This window comes from Dendrobium catenatum, unplaced genomic scaffold (genome assembly GCF_001605985.2).
Source record: "Dendrobium catenatum unplaced genomic scaffold, ASM160598v2 fragScaff_scaffold_1417, whole genome shotgun sequence".
In the NCBI taxonomy this organism is placed as follows: Eukaryota; Viridiplantae; Streptophyta; class Magnoliopsida; order Asparagales; family Orchidaceae; genus Dendrobium; species Dendrobium catenatum.
Window position 1 is genome coordinate 58,488 of NW_021319879.1, and position 26,536 is coordinate 85,023.

Here is a 26,536-nt window from a genome sequence, read left to right on the forward strand (position 1 = left end):
TAAGCATTTTCAATTTAAATTAATTTGTCAAATTATAAATATTACTTAATATTTTATTAAATTAATTTATTTAATTATTTAAATAATTGAAGAATTGAACTATCGGATTTAAGGGAACCATGACCAGTTCATTAGTTCTTCGATTGAACCAGCGATTATGGCCGGTTCAGCCCGATTTGATATAGAAACTATTTTTAGGATGAACCAGACTGGCCTTAAAACCGATTCGCCTTAAAACCGATTCAAGGTTGAATCGATTGAACCGGCTAATTCGGTCTGAGTTTAAAACCCTGCTTAAAACAATCATCTACAACCTCAATCATGATGTGACGATGCTATGTTTCTTATATATACATGGAATCCATTCTCAACATGCACGCGAACATCGATCACGATGTCATCCCTAAATTCAGTAACATGTATATAAATACCTAATCAATTCTTCTTATAGAGAAGCAATTCACCAATGACGAACTAACTCAATACTTGCATAAAGCCACAAATAATACAGAAAGTAGGCTTTAATATATACTCGACCCATGATCCTGCCTTAACATCTCATCAAGTCACCTAAAAGAAAGTTAATCGCATGTAATACTTGTATACCGACAAAGGCGATTCATATGGAGAACTCAACAACTCGTCTTAGAGTAGTCATCTATTGACTATGGGTTCTCACTAGATGAACTCATTAGTAGTACTCACAATCAACTTGGAATTTGCTCAAACCTTATGCTAGATGGACAATTGCCAATAATAACAATATATTACACATCAACTTATATCAAATTCAATATTATTACTTTTTTTTCCTATTTTTGCAATGTAAGATTCTTATATCACTAACCATAACTCTCGCCTTCAAAAAAGGAATCAAAACTTAGTTGGCATGATGCAAATCGATACCATGCTCAAACTCTATTCAACGTAAATCGCAAATTCTCATTTTATATGGATTTGGTTAACTTAGGTTTCGTTTGGGGCAACTTTCTCACTGCTTTTTAAAACGGGTTTCTAGTAAAAAACTTATAATTTAAAAAATATATACATACTAAAAATTGGTTTTAAAAAGTAATAAAAAAAAATTGTTTCGAACGAATCCTTAGTCAATAAAACTCAAATTAATCAAGGTGTTGTTCGGTTGCAAGCATTATCAGTATAAATTAAAATAAATGCATGACTTCTAATTTCTTATATTTGTTTTGAAGAAAATCAAGTAGATAGTATTTGTTAAAAAATTTCAAAAATAACTCATAATATCTACTATTTTGGGCGAATTCATAATTCATCAAACTTTTGTGATCTTCAAATCCATGGAAAACTCACCTCCCGCAATCTCACCATCCCATTGCATCCATCGATCGTCGACATCCACAGTCATCCATCGCTCAACATCTTTCACCATCTGAAGCAAATCATAACAAATACAAAACCTATTTAATACATTTGCATCGAATCAAACTACTAATACATTTGCATAATGTATATGTTCAAATTACTCTATTTTTCTAAATACATATATATATTTTAATAATAACATCCAACCAAATATAGTTATAAAAAACTCCAAAATCTATTCTATTTTCTCTCTCTTCCCCATACAATATTAAACAGTATATAAATAACATAATCATAATTAATATTTAATTCCATATTTTTAAGTTGACTCTGAATAAAATAATTCGTCAACTTATGGAGCATTGTAGCTCGAAACTTCCTTGTACGGTAAAGAATACTATGTGGAACTCTCAGCTGCGAAGCCATGTTATCTATCCTGTTTATCACCGTTGGATCTGCCTCAAGATCGCGTTTTGATGAGAGAGAGTTTTGCGGGACTGGCCTTGTGAGAATCTTAAGGAATTTCAAAGGTTGTTAGGGGTGGTAACTTTTTAAATGTTATATAAATTTGCGTACGATGAAGGAGCTGGACTTCCACGTGTCATCGCGTCGCGTCCGGACGTTGGATAAAATCCGAACAGAGTTTTTTTTTTTTAATTTAATTTTCGTCACTGAGTGGTAGCCATCGGCACTTGTGGGCCCCACCATAAACTCCGGTGGGTCCTAACTCCACCCGCTCTGGTCCTCCGGCGTTCTTTGAGAAAGAGAAAGAGGGAGGAGAGGATTTATGAGACGGAGGTGGTGGCGATGGGCGCGGTGACTTCGACGATCGCGGCGAAGTTCGCCTTCTTCCCGCCGAGTCCGCCTTCATACACGGTGGTGGCCTGCGTGGGAGGCGGCGGGGGGCTTACGATACCGGAGATCTCACCGGCGGCGAGTGAGGGGGTGGACGTGCTTCGCCTGAGGACGCGGAGGGGAAACGATATCGTCGCTATGTATGTCAAGAATCCTAGGGCTGGAGCCACCCTCCTCTACTCACACGGCAACGCAGCGGATCTTGGCCAGATGTTCTCTCTCTTCGTCGAGCTCAGCGCCCGTCTTCGCATCAATTTAATGGGGTAATTCACCGTCTTATTCCTTTTTAAACTATCGAGTCCTTGTTTTTTTGGGCGTGGTAGATTGCTTAACTTACAAAAAGTATATGAAATTGTTCCGCAAATTTATAAGTAGTTATCGGCTTATGGCATATAGATCTTGCAGCTGAGTAGGGAGTAATTGAGATTGAGATTGATATTGCCTAAAGTGTACCTTCCAGTATTTTCGTACCTACTAAAGGGAAACGAAGCAGATTTAATCTAGATGCTTTGAATTATTCTGCCGAAAATACTTGCATGTGTAAGTTGATTTTGGAGTTTTGTTTTAGTTGGACAGTTGGGCTCAGGTTCCTGCGAGTGAATATTGGTTCAGTGGCTGCGGGCAAACCTTTTTGCTGGGTTTTCCAACGTTTTTTCTTGCTCTTTTTCAAGAGTAATTAGTATAATTTTGTTTGTTGTTTACTTTTATTCTATTAATCACACCAGTAAAGTAGATTCACATTCTTCTTTGATTTCAACTTGACAGCGGACACTTGCAATGAATATCTGTAACAATGATATCTGGTACATGCTTAAAGTTCCCTTTTGATGCATCCTGGAACAGAGTTCATTTTATGGCAATGCAAAGGACACTCAAAAGTGTGGAGGCTTCAGTGCAAACCTGTTTAAAAAAATTCAGTAGTTTAGTGTGAAGATGTTACATTTTGATGGAAGCAACAAAACAGAGCAAAGAAAAATTGAAGAAGAAAAATCACTCTAAATAAAACTCTGTTCTTGGATTTTCACGGGCACGGAACAAAAAAAAAAAATCAAAGCACACAACTTCTGTCTTTTTCTGAAAAGCAAAAAAACTAAAAACCTTTGTCTTTCACAGGATAACTTAAACAGAGAAAACATAAAAACCATTTTTTTTTTAAACTGTCTAATAAAACACATAAAAGAAAATTAAAGCAAAAGACGCGTCGTTTGGTTTGATAATATCCAACAATCTCCCCCTCAAACCAAAACTTTCTTCATCCCAAGCATCTTCAATAGCTTTAGGAACCTCGATGTCGGCAATGCTTTGGTGAACAAATCAGCTACTTGATCTTTTGTACTACAGTGCTCTATACTAATGTGACCCATCTTTACTGCATCTCTGATAAAGTGATAACGCACATCAATATGCTTACTCCTGCCATCTTGTCCACATAAATTGTTGTAGCTTCATCAGTCTCTCCAAAAAATTCCTTCAACAAATTCTTCAACCACATTGCTTCACAAGCCGCCGCCGCTGCTGCTATATATTCTGCCTCACATGTAGATAATGCTACAACTTTCTGCTTCTGTGTGCACCAAGTAAAAGCTGTATCACCAACATAAAATTCATATCCACTTGTGCTCTTTCTTTCCTCATGATCATTTGCCCAATCACTGTCACAATATCCAAGTAATCTCATATCTCCACTACACTGATAATGAAGGCCAAACTCAAATGTGCCACTGATGTATCTAAGAATCCTCTTCGCTGCAAGCCAATGAGACTCCCTTGAATTCTCCATGAATCTGCTCAAAATGCCCACACTATAAACAATGTCAGGTCTCGTCACTGTCAAGTATCTGAGGCTCCCAATCAAACTTTTGTATAATGTCGGATCAACCAAATTTCCTTCTCCTTCTTTTGTGAAATGAACTCCAATTTGCATTGGTGTAGACACACTATTGCAATTATTCATCCTGAACTTCTCAAGCAACTCTTTAGCATACCTCTTTTGACATATCCAAATGCCATCATCTTTCTGATGCACTTCTATACCCAAAAATAATGACATGAGGCCAACATCTGTCATATCAAATCTTCTGAACATAGTTGATTTAAAGTCTGCAATCATCTTCTCATCATCACCTGTTATAAGCAAATCATCCACATATAAGCATATAATCAACATGTTGTCATTTGAGTCTGTCTTCATATACACACCATGTTCATAAGGGCATTTAGTGAAGCCTTCTTCACCAAAATGCTTATCAATGCATAGGTTCCAAGCCCTCGGGGCTTGCTTCAAGCCATACAATGCCTTTTTCAAACGATAAATCATATGCTCTTTTCCCTTCACAATAAAACCTTCAGGCTGATCTACATATACTTCTTCCTCCAAAACACCATTCAAGAAAGCCGACTTCACATCTAATTAATGAATCTTCCATTTATTCATAGCTGCAATAGAAAAAATTAATCTGATTGTATCAAATTTGGCAACTGGTGCAAAAACTTCTTCATAATCTATCCCTTGCTTCTGCTTGTACCCTTTGACTACAAGTCTAGCCTTGAATTTGTTTACACCTCCTTCAACATTTTTCTTCAATTTGTACGCCCACTTGACACCAATGGATTTTTGACCTTTAGGAATTGAGGTCAAACTCCATGTGTCATTTCTCTCAATAGCATCAATCTCCTCTTTCATGGCATCAATCCATCTCTTATCTGCAACTGCATCATTAAAAGTTAATGGCTCTTCATCTACATAGAAAACAAATTGAGATAACTCCTCATTATAATTTGTGGTGTCATATATCTCCTGCAAGCTTCTTGTCTTCACCTTTTCAATACCACTCCTGGATGATTCTCCCAATCTCACTATAGTGTGTGGTGGCCTTTGTTGCTCTACATCATCAATAATTTTTTGTGAATTTCCCCCAACTGTGACATCCTCCTTGTTGCCTTTTTCAAGCCAATCCCAAGATAAGCTTTCCTCAAATCTCACATCCCTGCTCACTACCACTTTCTTTGTTGTAGGATTATACAGTTTATAGGCTTTGGACCTTTTACTGTATCCTACAAACACACACTTCTTAGATTTTTCATCCAACTTTCTTCTCTTTTGATCAGGTACATGAACATAAGAAATGCTCCAAAAAACTCTCAAGTGATCAATAACAGGCTTATGACCACTCCAAATTTCAAAAGGGGTTTGAGATGGAGTACTTTTTGATGTCACCCTATTCAACAAGTACACAACACAAGACACAGCTTTAGCCCAAAGCAAATTGGGCATTTGCCTCTCCTTCAACATACTCCTAGCCAATCCCATAATGGTTCTATTCAACCTCTCTGCTACCCCATTTTGTTGTGGTGTGTATCTAGTTGTTAACTGATGGCGTATCCCATTCTCCTTCAAATAATTTTGCATCTCATGACTAACATACTCTCCACCTCTATCACTCCTCAACATCTTAATAAAATGGCCACTCTCCTTCTCCATAAGTGTTTTGAATATTTTTAAGTATTCAAATACTTGTGACTTCTCTTTCAAAAAATATACCCAGACTTTTCTGCTATAATCATCAATAAATGTGAGAAAATAACAATTACCTCCAATAGAAGTAGTGTGCATCGGTCCACATAAATCTGAATGAATAAGCTCTAATGGCTTCAAGGCTCTCCATGATTTTCCAACTGAAAATGGTGCTCTGCTCTGCTTTCCTGCAACACATGCTTCACAGATCTTGTCTTGAACTTCAATATGTGGAAGCCCATCAACTATATTCTTCTGGCTCATATAAGAAAGTGTCTTGGAACTCAAGTGACCAAATCTACAATGCCATAATCGTAAATGATTTTCTATGGAAGTTTTCAAACAACCATTTAAACTGCAAATCATCTTCATGGGATACATTTTATTTGGAGTCACCTTCACCTTGGTAATCAAGAATCCATGCTTGTCTTTAATGGTACAAGTGTCAAAAGAAAATGTCAACACATATCCCTTTTGATTTAGTTGTCCAACACAAAGCAAATTATGCTTAAGATTTGGAAAATAGAAGACATCTGGTATCTTCTTTTCCCCCTTCCTTGTTTGCACCAAAATGTCACATTTTCCTTCCATAAATAATTTGTTGTCATCTCCCGTACGTACTTCACTTTGGATTGAGTTATTCAAAGTAACAGACAATCTTCTATTGCCAGTCATGTGATTACTACAGCCACTATCAATAAACTATACATCTCCTGAATTACCATATTCCTTACTATGTGTAAGAAATATTGTGTCTTCACTTTTCTCCACTTCCTTTTCTTGCACCATATCTACATTTGCCTCTTCATTTTCCTGCCTCTTCCAACAAAAACGATAAAAGTGTCCGTACCTTTTGCAATAGTGACATTTGATATTGGCAAGGTTGCTTCTTCCTCTACCTCTGAAGCCATGTCCACGACCACGTGCACCTTCTCCATCACCATGAGTTCCACCTTGAACTTCACCTCCATCACTTTGTGTAGATTCTCCTCTACCAGCACGGCCTCTTCCACGAGTACCATAAGAGCCTCTTCCTCTACCAAAAGAGCCTCTTCCTCTACCAAAACCTCTTCCACGGCCACCTTTGAAATTCCCACGCAATGCCACTTGAGTTTGGAATGCTTCCTCAAGTGGTGTCGAATCATATTGCTTCATTCTTAATTCATGGGATTGTAGAGATCCAAGCAAACCTTCAATAGACATTTGCTCTATGTTCTTCGCTTCTTCTATGGCTACCACCGTGGCTTCAAATTTTCTGGTCAAGCTTTGTAGAATCTTCTCAATAACCCTTTTATCTTCTACAAATTCTCCATTCAATTTCAATTGGTTAACAATGGTGATTACCCGATTGAAATATTCTTCCACACTTTCTGACTCCTTCATCTTCAACATATCAAATTGGCTTCGTAGGGTTTGTAAACGTACCATTTTTACTTTATCATCTCCTTTGTAAGAAGCATGCAGTGTATCCCAAGCCTCCTTCGCGGTCTTCGCCGTAGAGATCCGCTCAAAAATAATTTCATCTACCGCTTGATAGATGAAGAAAAGGGCCTTCCGATCCTTCTTCCGATTTTCTTTCAACTCTTGAAGAAGTCTCTGATTCAAATCTCTCTCAACTTCGGGCTCCTGAAAACCGCTCTCAACAATCTCCCACAACTCTTGAGATTGATACAACACCCGCATTTGAATACTCCATTGATTGTAGTTCTTCCCCGTGAACTTGGGCAACTGAGGTTGCAAATTATTGTTGCTTGAACTCGCTGCCATTCTCCAACCGTGGCTCTGATACCAATGATGGAAGCAACAAAACAGAGCAAAGAAAAATTGAAGAAGAAAAATCACTCTAAATAAAACTCTGTTCTTGGATTTTCACGGGCACGGAACAAAAAAAAAATCAGAGCACACAACTTCTGTCTTTTTCTGAAAAGCAAAAAAACTAAAAACCTTTGTCTTTCACGGGATAACTTAAACAGAGAAAACATAAAAACCATTTTTTTTAAACTGTCTAATAAAACACATAAAAGAAAATTAAAGCAAAAGACGCGTCGTTTGGTTTGATAATATCCAACACATTTGTCATCTGTTTTCTAATCTTTAAATGTTGAGCAAATAAATTAGAAAGTTTTAGTTATTTTCAGAGATCTAATTTGAATTTTATTCAAAAAACTGCTTTTTTATTTTTAAAACTAGTTTCATTTAATGAGCAAGGTTTGACATATGACGTTCTCTAAACTACAACTCCTTATATCCAAATGTTTAAGATAATGCTCCGGTGTTTGGTGTTTATTTTAGCTTTGCACATATTGCGTCTTGAAAGAATGTGAGCAGTACAAAATCATTAAGTTTGAGCTGTGTCAAAATTCATTTGTCTTGAGGAAACAGGTGAAAGGATCTGAGAGAAATGAAAAAAGAAGAATGAGAAGCTCAAGATATATTTTTATTGAAACTTTATTAGAACTCAAGAAAACTACTTTGTTGAGCTTGGTTTTTTATTGAAACTTTTATTTTAGTTGTTTTTATCTATGCATCGACCTATTATTTTTTCCCAAGCAATGTCCATAGTGTAGCATAGCATACTTCCTTCGTCTGCATAGGAAAGCAAATTAATGTGTGCTTTTTGCACTATAATGCATAGCGCATATTGAGCCCATTACAAAGCTTGTACGCTCTCTTTTTTTCTATAAATTGATTATTCATAATCTTTTCTTCCAACTATTTTCATGCGTTATAAATTTATCATGGACTATATCACTCATGGCTTTTCATTTTTTCTTTACTTTTTATAAGAATTAGACATATAATGTAGTTAACAAAATAATAGCTTTACTCATCAAGTTCACATTTTTTTGTGTGCTTAATACCAATTGTATGTTTATCACTTTTCACTCATAAATATTTTAAGAACTACCAATAGAATCATCTAATTATACTAATCTAATGCTAGAGGCCTAGATTACATCTGTCATACTTCATATTTATTATCAGAGCATTTACATTTCCTCAAGAACATCTTATTGTGTGTTTGTCCAAGGTGCATTTTTTGTACTAGATTGTGTTTTAGGTTCATAGGAACTAGCTTGCCATTCCATTATTAAAACTAAGTGCAAGACCATAGATCAGTGATCACTAATTCATTAGGTCATTTATTCACCCATAAAGTTGTGTTTTTAATTTTATTGCATTTGCATGTCTTTCAAATTAAAAATATTTGCTTGCATAAAAATTTGCAATTTTATTTTGTGTGATAGCTCTCAGTAGATTGTCCATATATTTGTTATTTTGTATCTAAATTTTATGTTGGCCTAAGACAGTCTTTGATCATGATGTGAGGTTTATGAGATATTTTTAAAAAAATTTATGTAATACATTTGGTATAAAACTTCTATTTTTCATGGCATATCACCTTCAAACTGACAATTGAACTGAAATTGTTAATAGGAGCATAGGAGACTTACTGAGGTGCTTAGTCATTAGTTGGCTTTTAATTCTTCATACTATAGAGTTTGCCCATAATAGCTCTACTAATAGGTCAACCGATGTTAGTCCTTTTCATATTTTTATCTGGTACGAATAAAAAAAATCAATTGATCTCATTGGCTTGTATGATCATATAGGTCTAGTATATTTGCACCCTCATTCTCACAAAGCATGCATGATTTATATCAAAAAAATCAACAAAATTTACTTTGTATAATGATAAATATTAAATCAATGTTGATGCACATAGATGATATGTAGAATTTAGTGAGGGAGAATTTATTTTAGTTAAATTTAAACCTAAGAGATCTTCAATTGGAAATATTAAGAAGGTTAACCCTCAGGAAATTTGGTCCCTATAGAGCTACGAGGAAGATGAATGATAATGCTTTTGAGATAGATCTTCCAATGATTACTATTATTTCTTCAATATTCAATGTATCAGATTTAATGTTGTACCATGAGCAAGACCCAGATATTATAATTCCATTTGTAAATAATATTAATATGCAGATGGTCAATTTTATAAATTTTAATCTTTATTTTTGAGTTTACAAGTCTTTTGCACAACCTACGGGTGAGAATGATTCAAGTTTGAGTGGGTCGAAACCTACTTGTTGATCGATTTGATTTGATTTCAAGCTAGTTGGCTTAAACCATCTCGATTTTGAGCCAACTCAAAATAATTTTTTTTTCATTTTTTCATTTTAAAAATATTTAATATGCATATATGTATATTTCATAAAATTTATTACTTATGTACACATATATATATGTATATATTAAATTTAAAAATATAATGCTATTTATATTTCAATTCGATTTTAAACTGGCTCAATGTGATCCAAGCCCAGCTCAAAATCAGATCAAAGGTTGTGCCAAGTTGAACTCAATCCATATCAAAAATTAATTCCATCTTCGAGATAAAATATCATCCCTACCAATGATCTACCAGTTTCTCTTGACTTTCTGTTTCAATTAATTCTATATGCTCATTTTATATATTGGTGATCTTTTGCACTCAAATATTTTTGGTCAAACCATATAAGTCTGCTAAATGATCATTAATAGGTACAACACACATCATCTCTAATACAATTACTTCTCGCTCCCTCTTCTCTAATTTTTATGCATTCATCTTAATATTCTCCTACACTTATCTTCTATTCCATGATTTTTTTTACCGCACTTAATTCCATAAATTCTATCTCGTGTTATGGCAGCTCTCCATAACTTACATTTAAGTATCCATCTTGATGTTTTTTTTATCATTTAATAATCCTTTGACTCTAGAATTATGTCCCTATTCGTATTCAGGGTTCCCCATTCTTTACATGGAGTAGATCTAGATTACTTGATCTTATCACATGTCAGGATCACTCGATCTTCCAATACTATTGACTGAACCACCTAAGAGGTGGAAGTTTCTGCTCTATTGATTCCTTCAAAAGCTAGTAACAACTCTTACGCTTCCTCTCTCTCTCTCTCTCTGCTTAAATTTTCTGGCTTATTTTCAGGTAGCTCCACTCTTGAGATAGTAGGCAATCAGTGTTCCATGAGAGCTTGTTGACATTGTTTTAGCAGCTAGAGTAATTAGGGACAGGAAGGAACATTTTTGGGAGCAGCATTAGCTGTTTTGGGTGTCACTCTCCAATAAAAATGTAGGTGAGGACGAGTGGGGGCCAGGTTGTGGTTGTGGGAAATGCAAACTGGTGAATAGCCGAAAGCAAACTTCTGCAGGCTTCTATCTACAGGATTCTAGTTAAGATTGAAATATTGCTAATATTTCAATATTTCAGTGGCCTTCCCATCATGCATTGTTATTTGTCTCAAACCTGTTGATCTTACTTGCATGATTATAGCCTTTTGTTTAATTGATTTGTTGTTAGCTTGTGTATGCCAAGCTGCTATGAAAGGATCAATGTCAAATTGTGTGCGGATTGTTTCTATACAATCTGCGGTGCTTGAGAAACTGAGTTTCAAATGTGAAAAATAAAATTTTGTTCCTTGGTGAAAACTCTTATATTTTCTGGGTTGGCACCCTGGAACTGACGATGCAAGTGTTAGATGTTATATAGTTTGTAAGCAGCCTTTCCCTGACCCAAATCCATAGGATGATCTTATTTTCTCAAAAGAAATGACATAAAAGGTTGCATACGGTGCAAATATAATCAGTGAAAAAGTTAACAGCTTTGTGGTTGTACTCTTGCAGCTGAATGAAGTATTTTTCATCAATTCTAACATTATCCATGTCCGTTCGTTATAGGCTTCATTCGGGACGGCTTTCTTGTTGCTTCTTAAAACAATTTTTTATTACAAAAATTTTAATTATTGAACTAGAAAGGTGATTTAAGAAGCAGGAAGAAAGCCGTCCCAAACAAAGCCATAGTTTCCTTTAAAAATCGGGAGTTCTTGCTATTAAAGAAAGGATATGGATTCAAATAATGTTATTTAGTGAATTCTTAATTCTGCATTTAGTCTTATTGTTGAAGTTCATGCTTGGTACGTGATTTCTGCAGGTATGATTATTCTGGTTATGGGCAATCCTCTGGGAAGGTTCGATCTCTTTTATATCAATTTGTTGAAAACGCTAACTTCTTAAAATTCTTGATTCGTATATCAATGCAGAAGTTTTGGCATTAATGCTGATAGAATATCTTTCTTCTTCATGAAAAAGCCCACCGAATACAATACATATGCAGACATAGAGACTGTCTATGAATGCTTGAAGGAACAGTACAAAGTTGCAGATGAAGATATTATTTTGTATGGTCAATCTGTAGGAAGTGGCCCAACTCTTGATCTGGCATCACGTTTGCCAAACTTAAGGGCTGTTGTGCTTCATAGTCCTATCCTTTCAGGACTCCGAGTATTGTATCCAGTCAAACACACTTACTGGTTTGACATTTACAAGGTGATACCTTTGTTGTTGTGAAATCCTTTCTAATATTAGATAGCTCAGTTATATTATTTTTGGATGATACTTTAATAATTTTGCGCTCCTTGATTTTGCAGAACATCGATAAAATAAACCTGGTGAAATGCCCAGCTTTAGTAATTCATGTAAGCAATCTATTTCTACTAAGATTTATTCCTTACCCCAAATCAATTCATGCTATACATCATCTTTTCTTTCTGAATGATCGCATTGTTATGTATTTCTTGTTTACATGTGCATTATTTAGTTAATGTTTGTTGATATTACAATGACTTTGTAATTAACATTGAATAAATTCTCCATTGTGCCATGAAATGTGAATTAGTGTGCCTTTCCTTTGATTTGATTCTTTAATCCCCCTAAAATAAGGACTATATTTGTGCAAAAATAGGACTCTATTTTTTTATTTTTTATTTTATGTAAATAAGCAAAACTCTGATTGGTTTTAAGAGATACTATAGTCTGAAATGGAGTTTTTTTTAAGTTAGTGTAACAATTGTATTCTTGTGTAGTCTGCAGAGTTCAACAACAACAACAACATCAAGCCTTTGTCCCACTACGTGGGGTCGGCTATATGAATCCTTTTTCGCATAGTCCATGGCAGTATAGTTTGACGGCTGAAATTTTCAGATTAACTAGAGTTTAACCTAATTTATGAACTGTCATTGGGGAATAGGACATGTTTTGAGCGCCTGTTAGAACAATAGTATGGTATGCATATTAATTAAACGGTAAACCTTGCGGATGCCACTATTATTTCTAGAACTAATAGTAGAAAATAAAGCCCCTAAAAAGAAAGGAAAAAGTTTCATTTTGAACATTTTTATGTTTCACTTGGGAAGGGGCCATTTTTCCCTGATTTAGTTCATATAGTATTACTTTTAGGATGAAGATAAAAAGAAGTATAAAATCACTTAGGAAGGAATTTTCTTTCCGTTATTTCCTGTTTGAAATTTGAATAGAACAATATGGGAGCCCATAGGCTGAAGACCTATCCAATTTAATTTGAGAAGCTTCAAAACAGCATTCAATATCTTTGAGTGTAATGATTTAACAAGTGAGAGCCTAGTGGCTCTCACTATAGGATACCAACATGAAGATGTTTAAATGTATGCACATTTGCTCATGTGAAGTTAATATTTTATAACCTCATCTTTTATAATAATGACAACATCGTTAGCATTATTCTAACTGTTTCTAGTCGACTTTTTTCATCCTTCTAGTCGACTTTTTTCATCCATTTATGTTGAGCACTATTAGATGTGTTAAATCATTTTATGCATGTCTCTCATATGAAACAAAGTGTATCTCAAGTTTGTAGCCTCAAAAAATTTGTGACCTGACTCTGCGGAAAGAGTTTTTGGGTTTTTCTAGTTTAAATTTGCAAAATGTAAATTAGGTTTTAAATAAGAAACTACTTATAGGTTTAGCATCATTTTGTATGGATTTATGATTTGATTTTAGATTTCTCATAAGTAGCTCATATAGTTTATTACCCTTATCGATGATGAGAAAAAACTTTTGATTAAGACTAGTTGTTATATAGGCACTAAGTGCTTAGCGAATAATAGCAAGAAATTCTATTTTTGGATTTGAAAATTTATCGCCGTCAACTTAAAAGCGAATGATGAGGGAGATGATGATGAATCTGCTCAAGATTCCGTGGTTCTATCAACTCGGGTTGTGATGGATCCTAGTATATGCTTAGTTAGAGGAGTTAGTTGATCCAATCTAATCAAATGATTATTATTGACAACTATGGGTTGCATCTTCAAAGGGAAACTTATAGACTTGAGGTAAATGTTTATATAAGGAGATAAATTTAGGTTAATTTTAGCTAATTGGGAGTATTGTGTCTCATCAAGTATATCATATGATTCACTACTCATAAGTTTTGGAGCCATAGAAGAACATTCAGGCTATGGCCTTAACTATGATTTAATGGTGTCATTTCGCGATGAAATCACTCGATTAAAGGACCCTGATCATAACTATTATTTAGTAGTGCAATTTGACTGCAAATCCACCTAGTTAGAAGTCACATTTCACGTCTTTGCTAGCGTGAGATTTTTTTAGAGTGATCATAGCAGTGCACTTCTAAGTCATTGGCTTTTTATGAGCTGAAATTATTATTAAACTTGTTAATCATATCAAATTGTCACGAATGATGAATGTACTATTGTTTTTATTTTAAGAACAATAGATTTCACTTAGATATTTTGGATTTTAGGAAATTTTTATATCGTTATATTTTTGCTTAAATTTGAACCAAACTGATTTGCACGAGGATTTGGGGGTATTTTGAAAGATAGAGTACTCTTAGGTTGAAATTTTCTATCAACAAAGTCATCCTTGGGATGTGAATGATTTCACCTTGTTGTTTGAATCTTATCAACTTTGCCTGCTTGCTCATAAAGGATTGGGTTCAAGGATTCACTGTACAAGCTACAATATGAACGTTTAGCCCTAGAGTTTACTTTTTCTAATGAATTTCCTTCAACAAAGGCATTAAAGAGCTAATGTGAACACAAAACAAAAATGTCCGTAGTGATTTTAGATTTGATGTATAGATATTTGTCACAAGGTTCAACTCTAGTCGACTTCATTCTTTGCAAGGAGGACGATGAGACTTGAAATATGGGTCTTATAGCCTTATCTTATGTGGCAGTTCACTCAAGAGCCTCGTGTACTTATTTCGGTGAATTCAATTTCTAGAAGAGATGGTTTACAAATTTTGAAGGAAATTGCTCTTTTCAAAAAAAAAAAAATATTGAGCATGATACTCGAGGTGAAATGAATTTATAAGTAACTTATTTTCATTCCATGTTGCATTCTAAGATGTTAAGTATAAGCATTTAGCATGTTTGTTTGAGTATATGTGAAATGCATTTAGAAATGATTGCATGTTTTACATAGCAATTACACACTCTTTAGAGCGAGACATATTGAGTTCATTTTATTTTTTTTAGCCTGTGCAATATTATGATCTCCAAGTTTTGATATTAGCATACCAGATCATATGCAGGTTATTTTAATTTTGAAAAGAGGTTTGTGAATGTGGGCTCCGAAAATTCGGCCCCGGCCTCTCTGCCGCGCGATTTCTTTTTTATATTTGGCGAGGGAGTTTTAACGAACTAAGTTCCGGGTTAAATTTTGGAAGGCAGATGGGTTTGTAGATAGGACACTACCCAGAGATTTCGCCCTCATTTTGCGAGGACTTTATGATCTGAGTTCTGGTTTCCTATAGGAGCAAGCCCCTATAGTTTTGACTCCCCCTTTTCTCATTCACCGGGGGGAGGATTTTCTGGATTTTGGAGTCAAAGACTGCTGATTTGGAAAGAACTCATTTTAGGCTCTTCGGCATAGTGGACTTGCTATTTCCGGTGTTTGTGGGCACCCGAACTGTTCTCTTCTTAATTATAGAACCAAAAAAAGACTTTGGAACACCAGGAAGTTTGGTTCTAATTTGTTCAAACATTTCCTCCCTTCAGCCAGGGGGTGTCCTTTTACGTACATAGAGTCGCCCTTGTACTCAACGCACTTGTAGATCTTAGTTACCGTCGTTGTAGGCAATATCCGCACTTGTGTCCACAGTGATTCATTGTACTTACAATACACCCACTGTTGTTATCCACGAGTATCCATTTGCAGGGGACCGCTGCATCTACTACGACCTCCTGAAAATGTTTGTAGAAGATCCATTGTTTCTGCATCATATCCACCCTTTCACCAATCTCGAGTGGTATTGATGTATTTGCACTTGCTTATAGGGGCAGCTCTTTGACTATTGATCTCCAATGTTGCCTTCTCAATCAACAGGCACTTGTGCAGGGATTATTGTAGGATTTCATGCATTGAGGTCTTGTAGTATACCTTAGTCACATTTGTTTACTAAGATCAGTGTATTTCATCTAACGTTGAGTCACTATTGACCGCACAGATGTCTTGTAGTTTGAGTTCCCTTTTGTGTGATTCAAGCTTTGTTCCTTGCATGCGTTTGAATCCGAGTTAAGTTTCATTTAGAATCGGGTTCATCGAGTCTACAACCCCCACTTAATGTTGTATGGCACGAATTCAAGTGCGAGTTCGGTTTCTTTGCCCGGATCAAATGCAAGACTGAATCCCTTCTTGTTCTTGACGACTCAAGTTCTCGTATCATTCATGTCAAGTTTGAACCCAATTTGAGCTTAACATACAAGTTCACCTGCAAGTTGACTGGCTTTGGTAGCAAAATCTTCGTCATTTGATTCAAATTTAGTACTTATATAAGTCCGTTTGTTACTTTATTTTTCTTAAATGTAATTGCTTGTTCAAGCTCAAATCCAGTCCGAATCAAAGTCTTTGTTTGATGTACTAGTCTGGTTCAAGTCCCCTGCAGTCCTTTAAGTTCAATTGCATGTTCATATTATGTTCAAAGTCCTCTGGAGATCTTTTGATTTCAATTGAATACTCGATTTGGCTTGAATTTTGGTTCCAATCTAATTTTATTTCACTTGTATTCGGCCTTTTATCAGTCATTTGGGTTCTGTTCAAGTTCAAGTCCATAGTCCACAAGTCCTCTGTTCTTGTTCGAGTACAAGTCCTTGCTTAATGTCATATAGTCTGAGTTCGAGTACGAGTTCAGAATCTTTGGTTCAGGATCATCAGAAGTTCTTTGCAAGTTCAAATTGATTTTGATTTTTCTTAATCATTTGAGTTTCGTTCTGAATTAGGTCCCGAGTCCACCGTTCTTGTTCAAAAGTTCCCTGCTCTTTCTCATCTGGTCCAAATCTTTTGTTTTTTTGAGTTCAAAATAGGTCCGAGTGTAGTAATATTTCACCCGAAATTTCGGCAGCCTCTCGGCATCTCCCCCGTTTAGGGGAAAACAACGAGAAAACTGGGCATTCCCACCACGCTCAATAAAGGCGTGCATGGTAGGTGCTCTCTTTCGAGGACACCGCAGCCGTAACTTTTCTTCCCATCACGCGCAATAAAGGCGTGAATGGGTACTTTGACGGTACCTGTTACAAGAAAAGAGCAGTTTGCTTTCCCCCCGCCCGGGGGTACTTATGAATTGTTCCGGCCGCACAAAGAAAAGGGTACACCAGGCTCGCCTGGCCTCGTCGTGTGCGTCGAACCGGTTTCCCTCCTACCACGCTCGTATTAATTAATTAATTATAATTAATTAATTAATTATAATCATTTCTAATTAATTATATTTATTAATTGTTAATTAAAATTAATTAGAATAATTAATTATAATTATTTATATTTAATTAACATAATTAATTATGATTTTTGATTAATCATAACTAATTAATAGTAATTAAATTTAATTAATTATAACTAATTAATAATAATTAATTACAATTAAAATTAAAACTTATTATAATTAATTATAATTAATGTAATTAAAATTAATTATAATTAATTACAATAGCAATAATTAATTAAAATGATTATAATTAGTAATAAAACAAATAAAAAAAACTAATTATAATTAATGAAAATTAATTTTAATTAAAATGAAATTTATTATTAATCCCTCGGCTCGGCGGGATTACGGGATTTGGCCGGAGAAGACCGCGAATGGGAAAAAGTTACCTTCTACACTAGCGAGCTCCCGTTGTTTTCTCCGATCAAAATGACGTAACTTCCGGTCGTACAGGAAGGTCGCCAAAGGAGCAGAGTCGGACAACCAGGAAGGAGCCGAAGAAGCAAAGGGAGAAAGTTAACTCCACGCCAGTGAGCTCCTGTTGCTTCAGATCAAAAGCGTCGGACTTCCGATCCAACAGGAAGGGAAAGCGTCGGAGGAGCGAAGCTATCCAGCCACGAACGGAGCCGGAGAAGTGACGGGAGGGAGAAAGTTACTGCCGCAGCGAGCGAGCTCCCCTTGTGGCTTCCGATCAAAGTGTCGTGACTTCCGATCTTGCTAGGAGGAAGAGTCGTCGGAGGGGAGCGAGGGTCAGAGAGAAAGATCAAGAGAGGAAGAGATCGAACCGAGAGAGCCCGAAGGCCTCATCCATTCACTCCTTTTAACGACGCCAGCGCGCTCTGTGAGCGACGTGGAGGAGAAGATCATGCACGAAGCGACTCGAGCGTGGCTTCGACGTGCAAACGACGTGGGAGAGACAGAGAGCAGGTAAGACTTAAACATTTCATTTCATTTTTTTTTTTGTCTACGGGAAGGGTCAACATCTTATTAGGTTGAGTTGTGATAGGGCCTTTTTTTTAAGTTAGAGCAATGGTTTGGGAAATATAATGTAAACCAGAGCTAAAAGAATTGATCCATATGTCAAATGAGATTATTTTTTGCATGTTTGGGCATTCATTTTTTCTTGTTCTCATATGCATGTTTGTTCAACCGTGTGTTCTGTGTGGTTATGGATCCGCAATACCTACATATGACAAATTGGCATTGTGTTAGTTAGGCAGTACTCGTATTGAGTACTGCTCCTACCATTATTTTTTATACTATTACATAGTTTGACAATTTGATAGCCCAACTAATGGGTGAGGCACAGGCCAAGATTTCTTTTGTTCGATCTGATTAAGTAGACTGACTCTTACATATGCTTTTGAGATTGAAATCTCCAAGATTTGATGGCGTTGAGCCTAAAGCAGTTGATGATTGTCTAAGGAGGTTGGAGAATAAATTTGATGGTATGTGGTGTCCTCCAGAAAGAAAGATATCTTTGATTATTTTTCTATTAGATTGAGAGGTTGAGTGTTGGTTGTTGAACTAGCAGGAGTAGAAGTTTCAAGGGAGACTGAACTCCCTAATCATTTGGAGGAATTTACTAAGGTATTCCAAGCATGATTTATACCATCTTCTATACATTAATAGATGCAGGAGACATTTTTATGGCGTGTCCAGGGGAGTAGGATTATTATGTAGTACGAGGTTAAGTTTATTGCATTGGCTTGATACGTTTTGTTCTTAATTAACACTCTCGAGGAGAAGTGCTACAAGTTTTTTATGGGACTCTGAGACAGTCTGAGGAAACCACTTGTCCCATTTCGTATTTATGATTTTTTTGAGCTTACGGAGAAGGCACGTTTGATAGAGAACGATTTTATAGCTACTCAATAACGATTGACTTCTTGTAGAAAGTGTTTTGGCGGTGAGACTTCTAGTAGTAGCTTCTATGAGAAGAAGAGCAGGTTTAGACTCTCTGAGTCTAGGAAAGGTGGACAATTTGTGTCTGTGACATCTAGTAGTAGCAGTTTGCTAGTTTAAGTTCTATTAATGTGGAAGTTTTGCATCATAGTTATGGTTGGCACCATTTTGGTAAGTGCTATATGATGATGGAATAGTGTTTCCGGTGTTGTTAGATTGTACACAAGGTAGCCGAGTATCTGTAGGTAGGATTAGAACGATGTTCTGATCCTAGATCTGAGATGAGTAATGAAAAGAATTTTGTGGATGAGTTATTTTTTTGAATAATGGAAGTTATTACCAACTCTATGGTTTATTGTCTGTTTAAGTTCAATTAAAAAAAAAATCTAAATGGTTCCCTTAAAACTCCCATCTTGGTTTTGCTATTGCAAGCCAACACGATAGGACCAGTTTCGTCTGTGGGTCTTATTGTGTTGCGTTGTTACACCGACTCCATGTGCATAGCATATTAGAAATATGCTTTTATAACTCTCACTGCATGGCATGTCAATATTAGGCTCTTATGACTTTCAATGCATAACACAATATCTCCATTCAAAATTCAGGACCTTATACCTCCACTTAGATGCATATAGCATCAATAATAGTCGCTGACATTTCCTTCATAGCTTCAATCACAAAAATACAAAAACATCGTACTCTCAATAGATATAAATTGTATCAGCCACATCGGAGAAATATATAGAATTACACATTTATAACAAAACAGTCAGAATTTGGGGGTAAATTTACAAACACAATGCCCATAGCATTATGTTGGGGCTTTTATCCTTCCACAATAAATTTTATCAGAACTCTTACGTATATCAAAAATGAAAAAATGATCAAAACGATTCATTGATTTTTTTATGCAAGGCTAAAATGTTCCCCAATTAGTTTAAAGGATCAGTTTTGTTTCTCAACTTCTAAAGATTTGAGAGACCAAAATAGTTCTTTAATATAGTTGGGGATTATTAAAAATCCAAAAATAATGTAAAACTCCATATTATTAAAAAAAGAGAAATGGTAAATGTAACTTACCTCAATCTGAATCACTTTCCCAATTGTCTTATCAACAGAAAACAACTCGAAGACCTCTAAAATGAACTTTCTTGAGAACTCTCCTCTTTCTTTCACTAGGTGATTAAATGGCAGGGAAGATTTGGAAAACATAAAAATTTAGTAGATTTTTATATTTATGGAAATTTTGGTCAAAATGTCGTGGTGCCTGAAAGGTCAGCGCTTAGTACTCCCAAAGAATTATATTTCCTATTTAGAATATAGAGAGCTCAGTGCCACAACACTCCAAGTGCACCCAAACATAGCAGAATACATAGAACAAAGTGTTGCATTAGTCAAACCCTAGCACTGCAACGCTCCTAGAAAAACTAATTTTCAATTCAAAAGTAGAGAAGGCAACATCGTAGTGTCTAGATGACAACACCGCAGCACTCCTACAGGATTTTTCATACACAGATTTACAAACATGACCCCTTAGGACTCAATCAAATGTAGATAATACTTACAAAAACATTTACAGAGAATTCAGACTTAACTTGTCAACTTAGCATATTCAGTTCAGGTCATAGAAAGTTCTCTGATCACTATTACAGTGGTCCTTATATCTCATTCTTCTTGTTTGATTGTTTTGAAATCTTTCATATTGACTTCATAACTATATAAAGTTTATTGATTTTGGCTTCTTTGAAATGAAATTTTTACATCTTCATAGATTGTTACTTAATTAACTGCAAAAGGTTTTTATTGTCCGGATGCTTGAACTCCTCTATCCCTTATATATTTCAAGCATTGGTGCAGATTTGATGGAATAATGTCATATTTTTTTAGGGCAAGATCACCCTAACAGCCCTTAAATGAAGATAGATGTGCTTGAACTTGGCTTTCATATACAATTTGGCTTTCGTATAAAATTTTTCAAACATGAGAGGGAGAATGAATGAACCAACAATTTTCTCTCTTTTCATTAAAATCATGCACCATCAACTTCTATTGTCCGAGATGTGAACATAAGAGGCCACGAGCTTAATGCCTGTATGTTTAGATTTATTTAAGAACTGGTTCGATTTGGATTTGATGTGTCATGATTTTTTTTTTTTGACGTGTCATGATATTATCACTCTTTATTGTGATGTTAAGAGGGCAATTCTACTTCTGTCATCACAAGCTATGACTTTCTTTAAAGAATATAATGACTACTCATTTTAGTCTCGTAGAACCTCAATCTAGCATTTCTCAATCAAATATATTTTATATCTCTTTGGATCTTTGAGAGCCTAAATAAAAATCATTCAAAGGTCCTTTGACATTAAAAGAACTTCATATATATTGAGTTGTGTCAAGATCTTTGTCAAATGATTCCTTTATCTATAGTGGATTTCTTCTAAGAATCATTGGGAATGATTCTTTAATTGATAACAATATCCTTGTCTTTATCTTTTGCTTGAAGACTCCTTTGGTTAAGGTGGCAATACTTCACCACTCCTTACCTTACTTAAATAACTTCATTAAATACTGTGGGCTCCGAAAACTCAGCCCCGGCCTCCGCCTGTTATTGCATTTTCTTTTGGGCGAGGGAGTTTTAACGGAATTAAGTTCCAGGGTAAATTTTGGGAAGGCATATGGGTTTGTAGATAGGACACTACCCAGAGATTTTGCCCTCATTTTGCGAGGACTTTATAATCTGAGTTCTGGTTTCCTATAGTCGCAAGCCCCTATTGTTAATTTCCCATCCCAATCATGAGAGATAACTTTCGATTAGGCTAGTCATCAATCATATACGTAGAATATACGTGTTATTTGGCATATAGTAGCAACAATGGGCATGGTATATTTGGAAATTGAAAGAGTTTGGATGGTGGAAGTTCAAGGTTTGATATTTAAAATAGAAATTTTCACCATCTTGCACTTAAAGCGGATGGTGGGGAAATGGATGATAGACCTGATCAAGATCCCATGGTTCCGTCATCCCGGGCCATCGTAGTCCCTGGTCTACTTAATCAGAGGAGGTAGTCGACCCAACATGACAGAAGGATCATTGTCGGCAGCCATGGGTTGCTTCGTCCAAGGAGATCTTGTATACCTGGGAGGAATGCTTGTCTAAGGGGATAAATTTGAATCCATCATAGTTAATAGAGAGCTTCGTGCCATATCGATCATATCCTATTGATTCATATCTCAAGGATTTGATACCGTTAAGGAACGTATTGGCTCTGGCCATAACTGATATTTCGTGTTGCCATTTGACAGCAAAATAATTCGGTTCATAGAGCCCCGTGTCATAACCGTTTATCCTGCGGTGTCATTTGGCGGCAAAACTGCCAGTCAGAGGCAATATTTAAAATTGTGTATTCGGGTATTGAGGCGTTTTTCATTCATGAGGCGTGGCGTAAGCCTCAAGGCGTTTTGAGGCGTAAGCCTCAAAATCAAAAGATTGCGTAAATATAAAATGATAAAAATTTTATATACTAATGAGTGAATAATATAAAACATAAAAAAGCATAAGATATGAAGTGAAATCAAAATATCTCAATAATAAGACAACATGAAATATAGTTCAACTCAAAATTCTATCCTTCCCAAATCCCAGTATTCTTTTCATTAACATATAATTCCAATTTTCAAAAATAAATATGAATGACATATCACATAAGAACTCATAAGTCATCAGCACTGTCATCACTAAGGGGTTCTTCATTTGAATCATCATTATGATGAACTGCTCTCTCCCCTTCCTCCTCTCCTATAGAGTCCAATGTCGGCATTTACTTTAAGATTTATGTAAGTTTTAATATATATAGCGTGAGGCGTAAGCCTCATGCCAGTGAGGCGAGGCGGGCCTCAATCAAGTTGAGGCGCAAGCCTCATAAAAAAAACTCGAGGCGTAAGCATCGAGGCGTTTTTTACTTGAATTGCGCAAAGGCGGGCCTCAAGGCGAGCCTCATATTGCGCAATTTTAAACCATGGTCAGAGGACACGTACTACGTCCTTGTTGGTAGAAGATTGTTTGAGAATCGATCATAGTGATATTTTTGACTAGACATTTAGCTCTATGTGAGCTGAAGTTATATTCGAATTTATCCACCTCGGCAAACTGTTACGGAGGGTAGATGAATTTTGCATTAAATTGTTTGATGGTTGATTTCAATTTTAAATAATTTGGGTTTGGATGATCTTTGGATTTTTTTGGATTTTTGGTATTTGGGTGACATTTGAAATATATGAAATTAACCCCTCTAGCGGAGTTATGCATTTAAACGACCATCATCGAGGTGTTTGGGGTCATTTCCATTTTTGACTTGAAACTTCTCGACTCTGTCGAGTTATCGACAAAGAATCGGGTTTCATAAGATTTATGCCTTTCATTAGTGAATTCTCTTGATTATAGGCTTTGAAAGCCTAATATAAATGTATCAAAACGAATATACCGATCGTCACAACCGTATATTTATTTGATGATTCAAACCTTATCAACTCCTATTGATCTGTATAGAATGATGGGGTTCGAACTTGAATTCTTTTATTGACCCGCGCAGCATCCTTGGACGTCACGTGTGTAGTAACAACACGTTCTTTGGGACTCATACCAGTGTTTGGGGGCATTTTATATTTATACCCTGTCGACCCCTTTTTACCTTCTTAGGAAGATTAGATTCGAATTTAATAACCCGCGCAGCATCCCTAGACATCACGTGGGTACCAATAACACGCTCGTCAGGGCCCACGCGTGTTGTATTATACATTTACCCTTTTAGTGTATCTATGTGTATACAAACTACGGTGCATGTGCGAAGGTTTTATAATAATATTTATAAACGCCTTCTGTCCGCTTGCATGAATGTTATAGATTCAGTGGTGTGGCGTAGCAGCTGGTGGATTCAATTATTTACTGCTTTATGCAGGTAGACTGTCATGCACTAGTTACTTTCTGCAAGTAGTTTATTGTGAACTAACGAATGTCCTGCTTTTGTTCGTAGATGCTTGTATTCATCACGACCTTTTCATGCAAACTGGTCAGTGGGTAGTCATGTCTTTTGTATTTTGACTCTTAGTTTTGGTAAGGAGCTGTGATCACTTGCTAATTAATCACCGCCATTTGAAGTGACATCGTAATATCCATTGTATATCCCTCGTAGTCACTGTAAATCTCTCTTCTACTTGTAGGCTAGATGTTGTATACATGATAACTCTCCTGCTGGTTGAGACTTCACTCACAATTGCTTGAATACTACAGGTTACTTAATTTTCCCTGTCGTCTGCAATCGTTCACAAGTCTTCTAGTAGTTGTTTGAAAGTGAACCGTCATGTGTGTAGTAGATTCATGTTCTTGCTTGCATATGAACTGCGGGTTGTTGCTACATTCAATTTGGTGAGTTTTCATCACCTTTAGGTGGGCCAATGTATTCATAAATGCACTAATGTTGAGCTGAGTGAAGATGCTACATTCATCATCACTTTCCCTATAAATAATGATTGATGAATTGTTGTATCTGCTTTGGACTTTTCAAATATGCCTCTATTGTCAGTTCATTGTAAATTAAACTCTTTTGTTGCTTATAAGGAGATCACTACCTCTGCCTGAGATCGAATTGTTGTTGACAATGTAGATAATACTACATTCATTATGTGCTCTTCACATTCCACTTGTGAGCATCTCATATTGCACTTTGATTACAGAGGTTCAGTGCATTTATCTCACATTCAAGTAATATTGATTATGCATGAGCTTTTGGTCTTCTTCATGGATGCATCATGATTCTCACTGCCACCATCCTGCCACCCATTGTTGCTTGCAAACAGTTAGCAGATCGTCGCATTCTCTACAATCCTTATTGATTGATTGTAGATGGTCATGTGAAATGTTACAAGTCTTCTGTCATCTTTTGAGGATGAATTGTGACATGTATGGTGAACTCATCTTCCTTCAACTTTGTCAATTGATACATGCAAGAAAATTGTACTGATGTTTCATTCATCATGAGTCCTTGCACACTTGCTTAATTTTCCTACTTCGTCGTTCATTTAAGTGTTGCTTAGTTCCAATTTGAGCCCTTCATTATTGTTTATTTGAGCCTTGTAATTTATCCATCTTAATTATGCTCAAATTGAGTTCATGTCCACTGCGGTCCCAAATCAAGTCTTCTTGAACTTTGTTCAAATGTTCAAATCTTTGTTCATTTCATTTGATTTTAAATCAAATGCGAGTTCAAGTCTCCTGTGGTCCAACCTTTTGTAGTTCATGTCATATTTGAGTCCAAGTCTTTGTTGTCCAATGTGGGCTCCGAAAATTCGGCCTCGGCCTCCACTCGCTTTTCTTATTCGGCGAGGGAGTTTTAACGAACTAAGTTCCGAGGTAAATTTTGGAAGGCAGATGGGTTTGTAGATAAGACACTACCTAGAGATTTCGCCCTCATTTTGCGAGGACTTTGTAATCTGAGTTCTGGTTTCCTATAGGCGCAAGCCCCTATAGTTAATTACCCCTCCCGATCACGAGAGAGAACTTTCGATTAAGGCTAGTCGTCAATCAGATACGTATAGAGATCGTGTTATCTGGCATATAGTAGCAGCAATGGATTTTGACATTGGTAGAAATTGGATTTGGAAATTGGGTTTGGATTTGGAAATTTGGGAAGTTTGGATATTTGGAAAGATTTAATATTTAAAATAGAAATTTCATCATCTTTCACTCAAAGTGGATGGTGGGGGAATGGATGATGGGCCCGATCAAGATCCCATGGTTCCGTCGTCCCGGACCATCTTGGTCCCTGGTCTACTTAGTCAGAGGAGGTAGTCGACCCAACCTAACAGAAGGATTCTTGTCGGCAGCCATGGGTTGCTTCGTCCAAGGGGACCTTGTAGACCGGGGGTGAATGTTTGTCTAAGGGGACAAATGTGAACCCACCTTAGCTTACAAAGGGCTTTATTCCCTATCGATCATATCCTATTGATTCATATCTCAAGGATTTGATGCCATTAAGGAGCGTATTGGCTCTGGCCATAACCGCTATCTGTGGTGCCATTTGGCGGCAAAACAACTCGGTTCAGAGGGCCCCGGGTCATAACCGTTTACCTGCAGTGCCATTTGGCGGCGAAACTGCCGGTTAGAGGACACGTACCACGCCCTTACTGGCAAGAGATTGTTTGAGAATGGATCCTAGTGATATTTTCGACTAGGCATTTGGCTCTTTGTGAGCAAAAGTAAATTTTGATTTGTCCACCCAGCAAACTGTTGCGGAGGGTGGATGGATTTTGCTTTGAG

The 26,536-nt window shown here is 36.2% G+C and overlaps 1 protein-coding gene across 1 annotated transcript in view; it reads left to right on the plus strand.

Annotated features, from left to right (window-relative positions):
- Positions 1-2,019: 2,019 nt before the first annotated feature.
- LOC110116117 (alpha/beta hydrolase domain-containing protein 17C) overlaps positions 2,020-26,536 on the plus strand; it is a 28,555-nt gene continuing 4,038 nt past the window's right edge. Inside the window, exons 1-4 of the mRNA XM_028699962.1 lie at positions 2,020-2,456; positions 11,704-11,740; positions 11,862-12,098; positions 12,200-12,348. Coding sequence (XP_028555795.1) covers positions 2,146-2,456; positions 11,704-11,740; positions 11,862-12,098; positions 12,200-12,348 — 734 coding nt within the window. The 5' untranslated portion in view covers positions 2,020-2,145. The remainder of the gene's footprint in view (positions 2,457-11,703; positions 11,741-11,861; positions 12,099-12,199; positions 12,349-26,536) is intronic.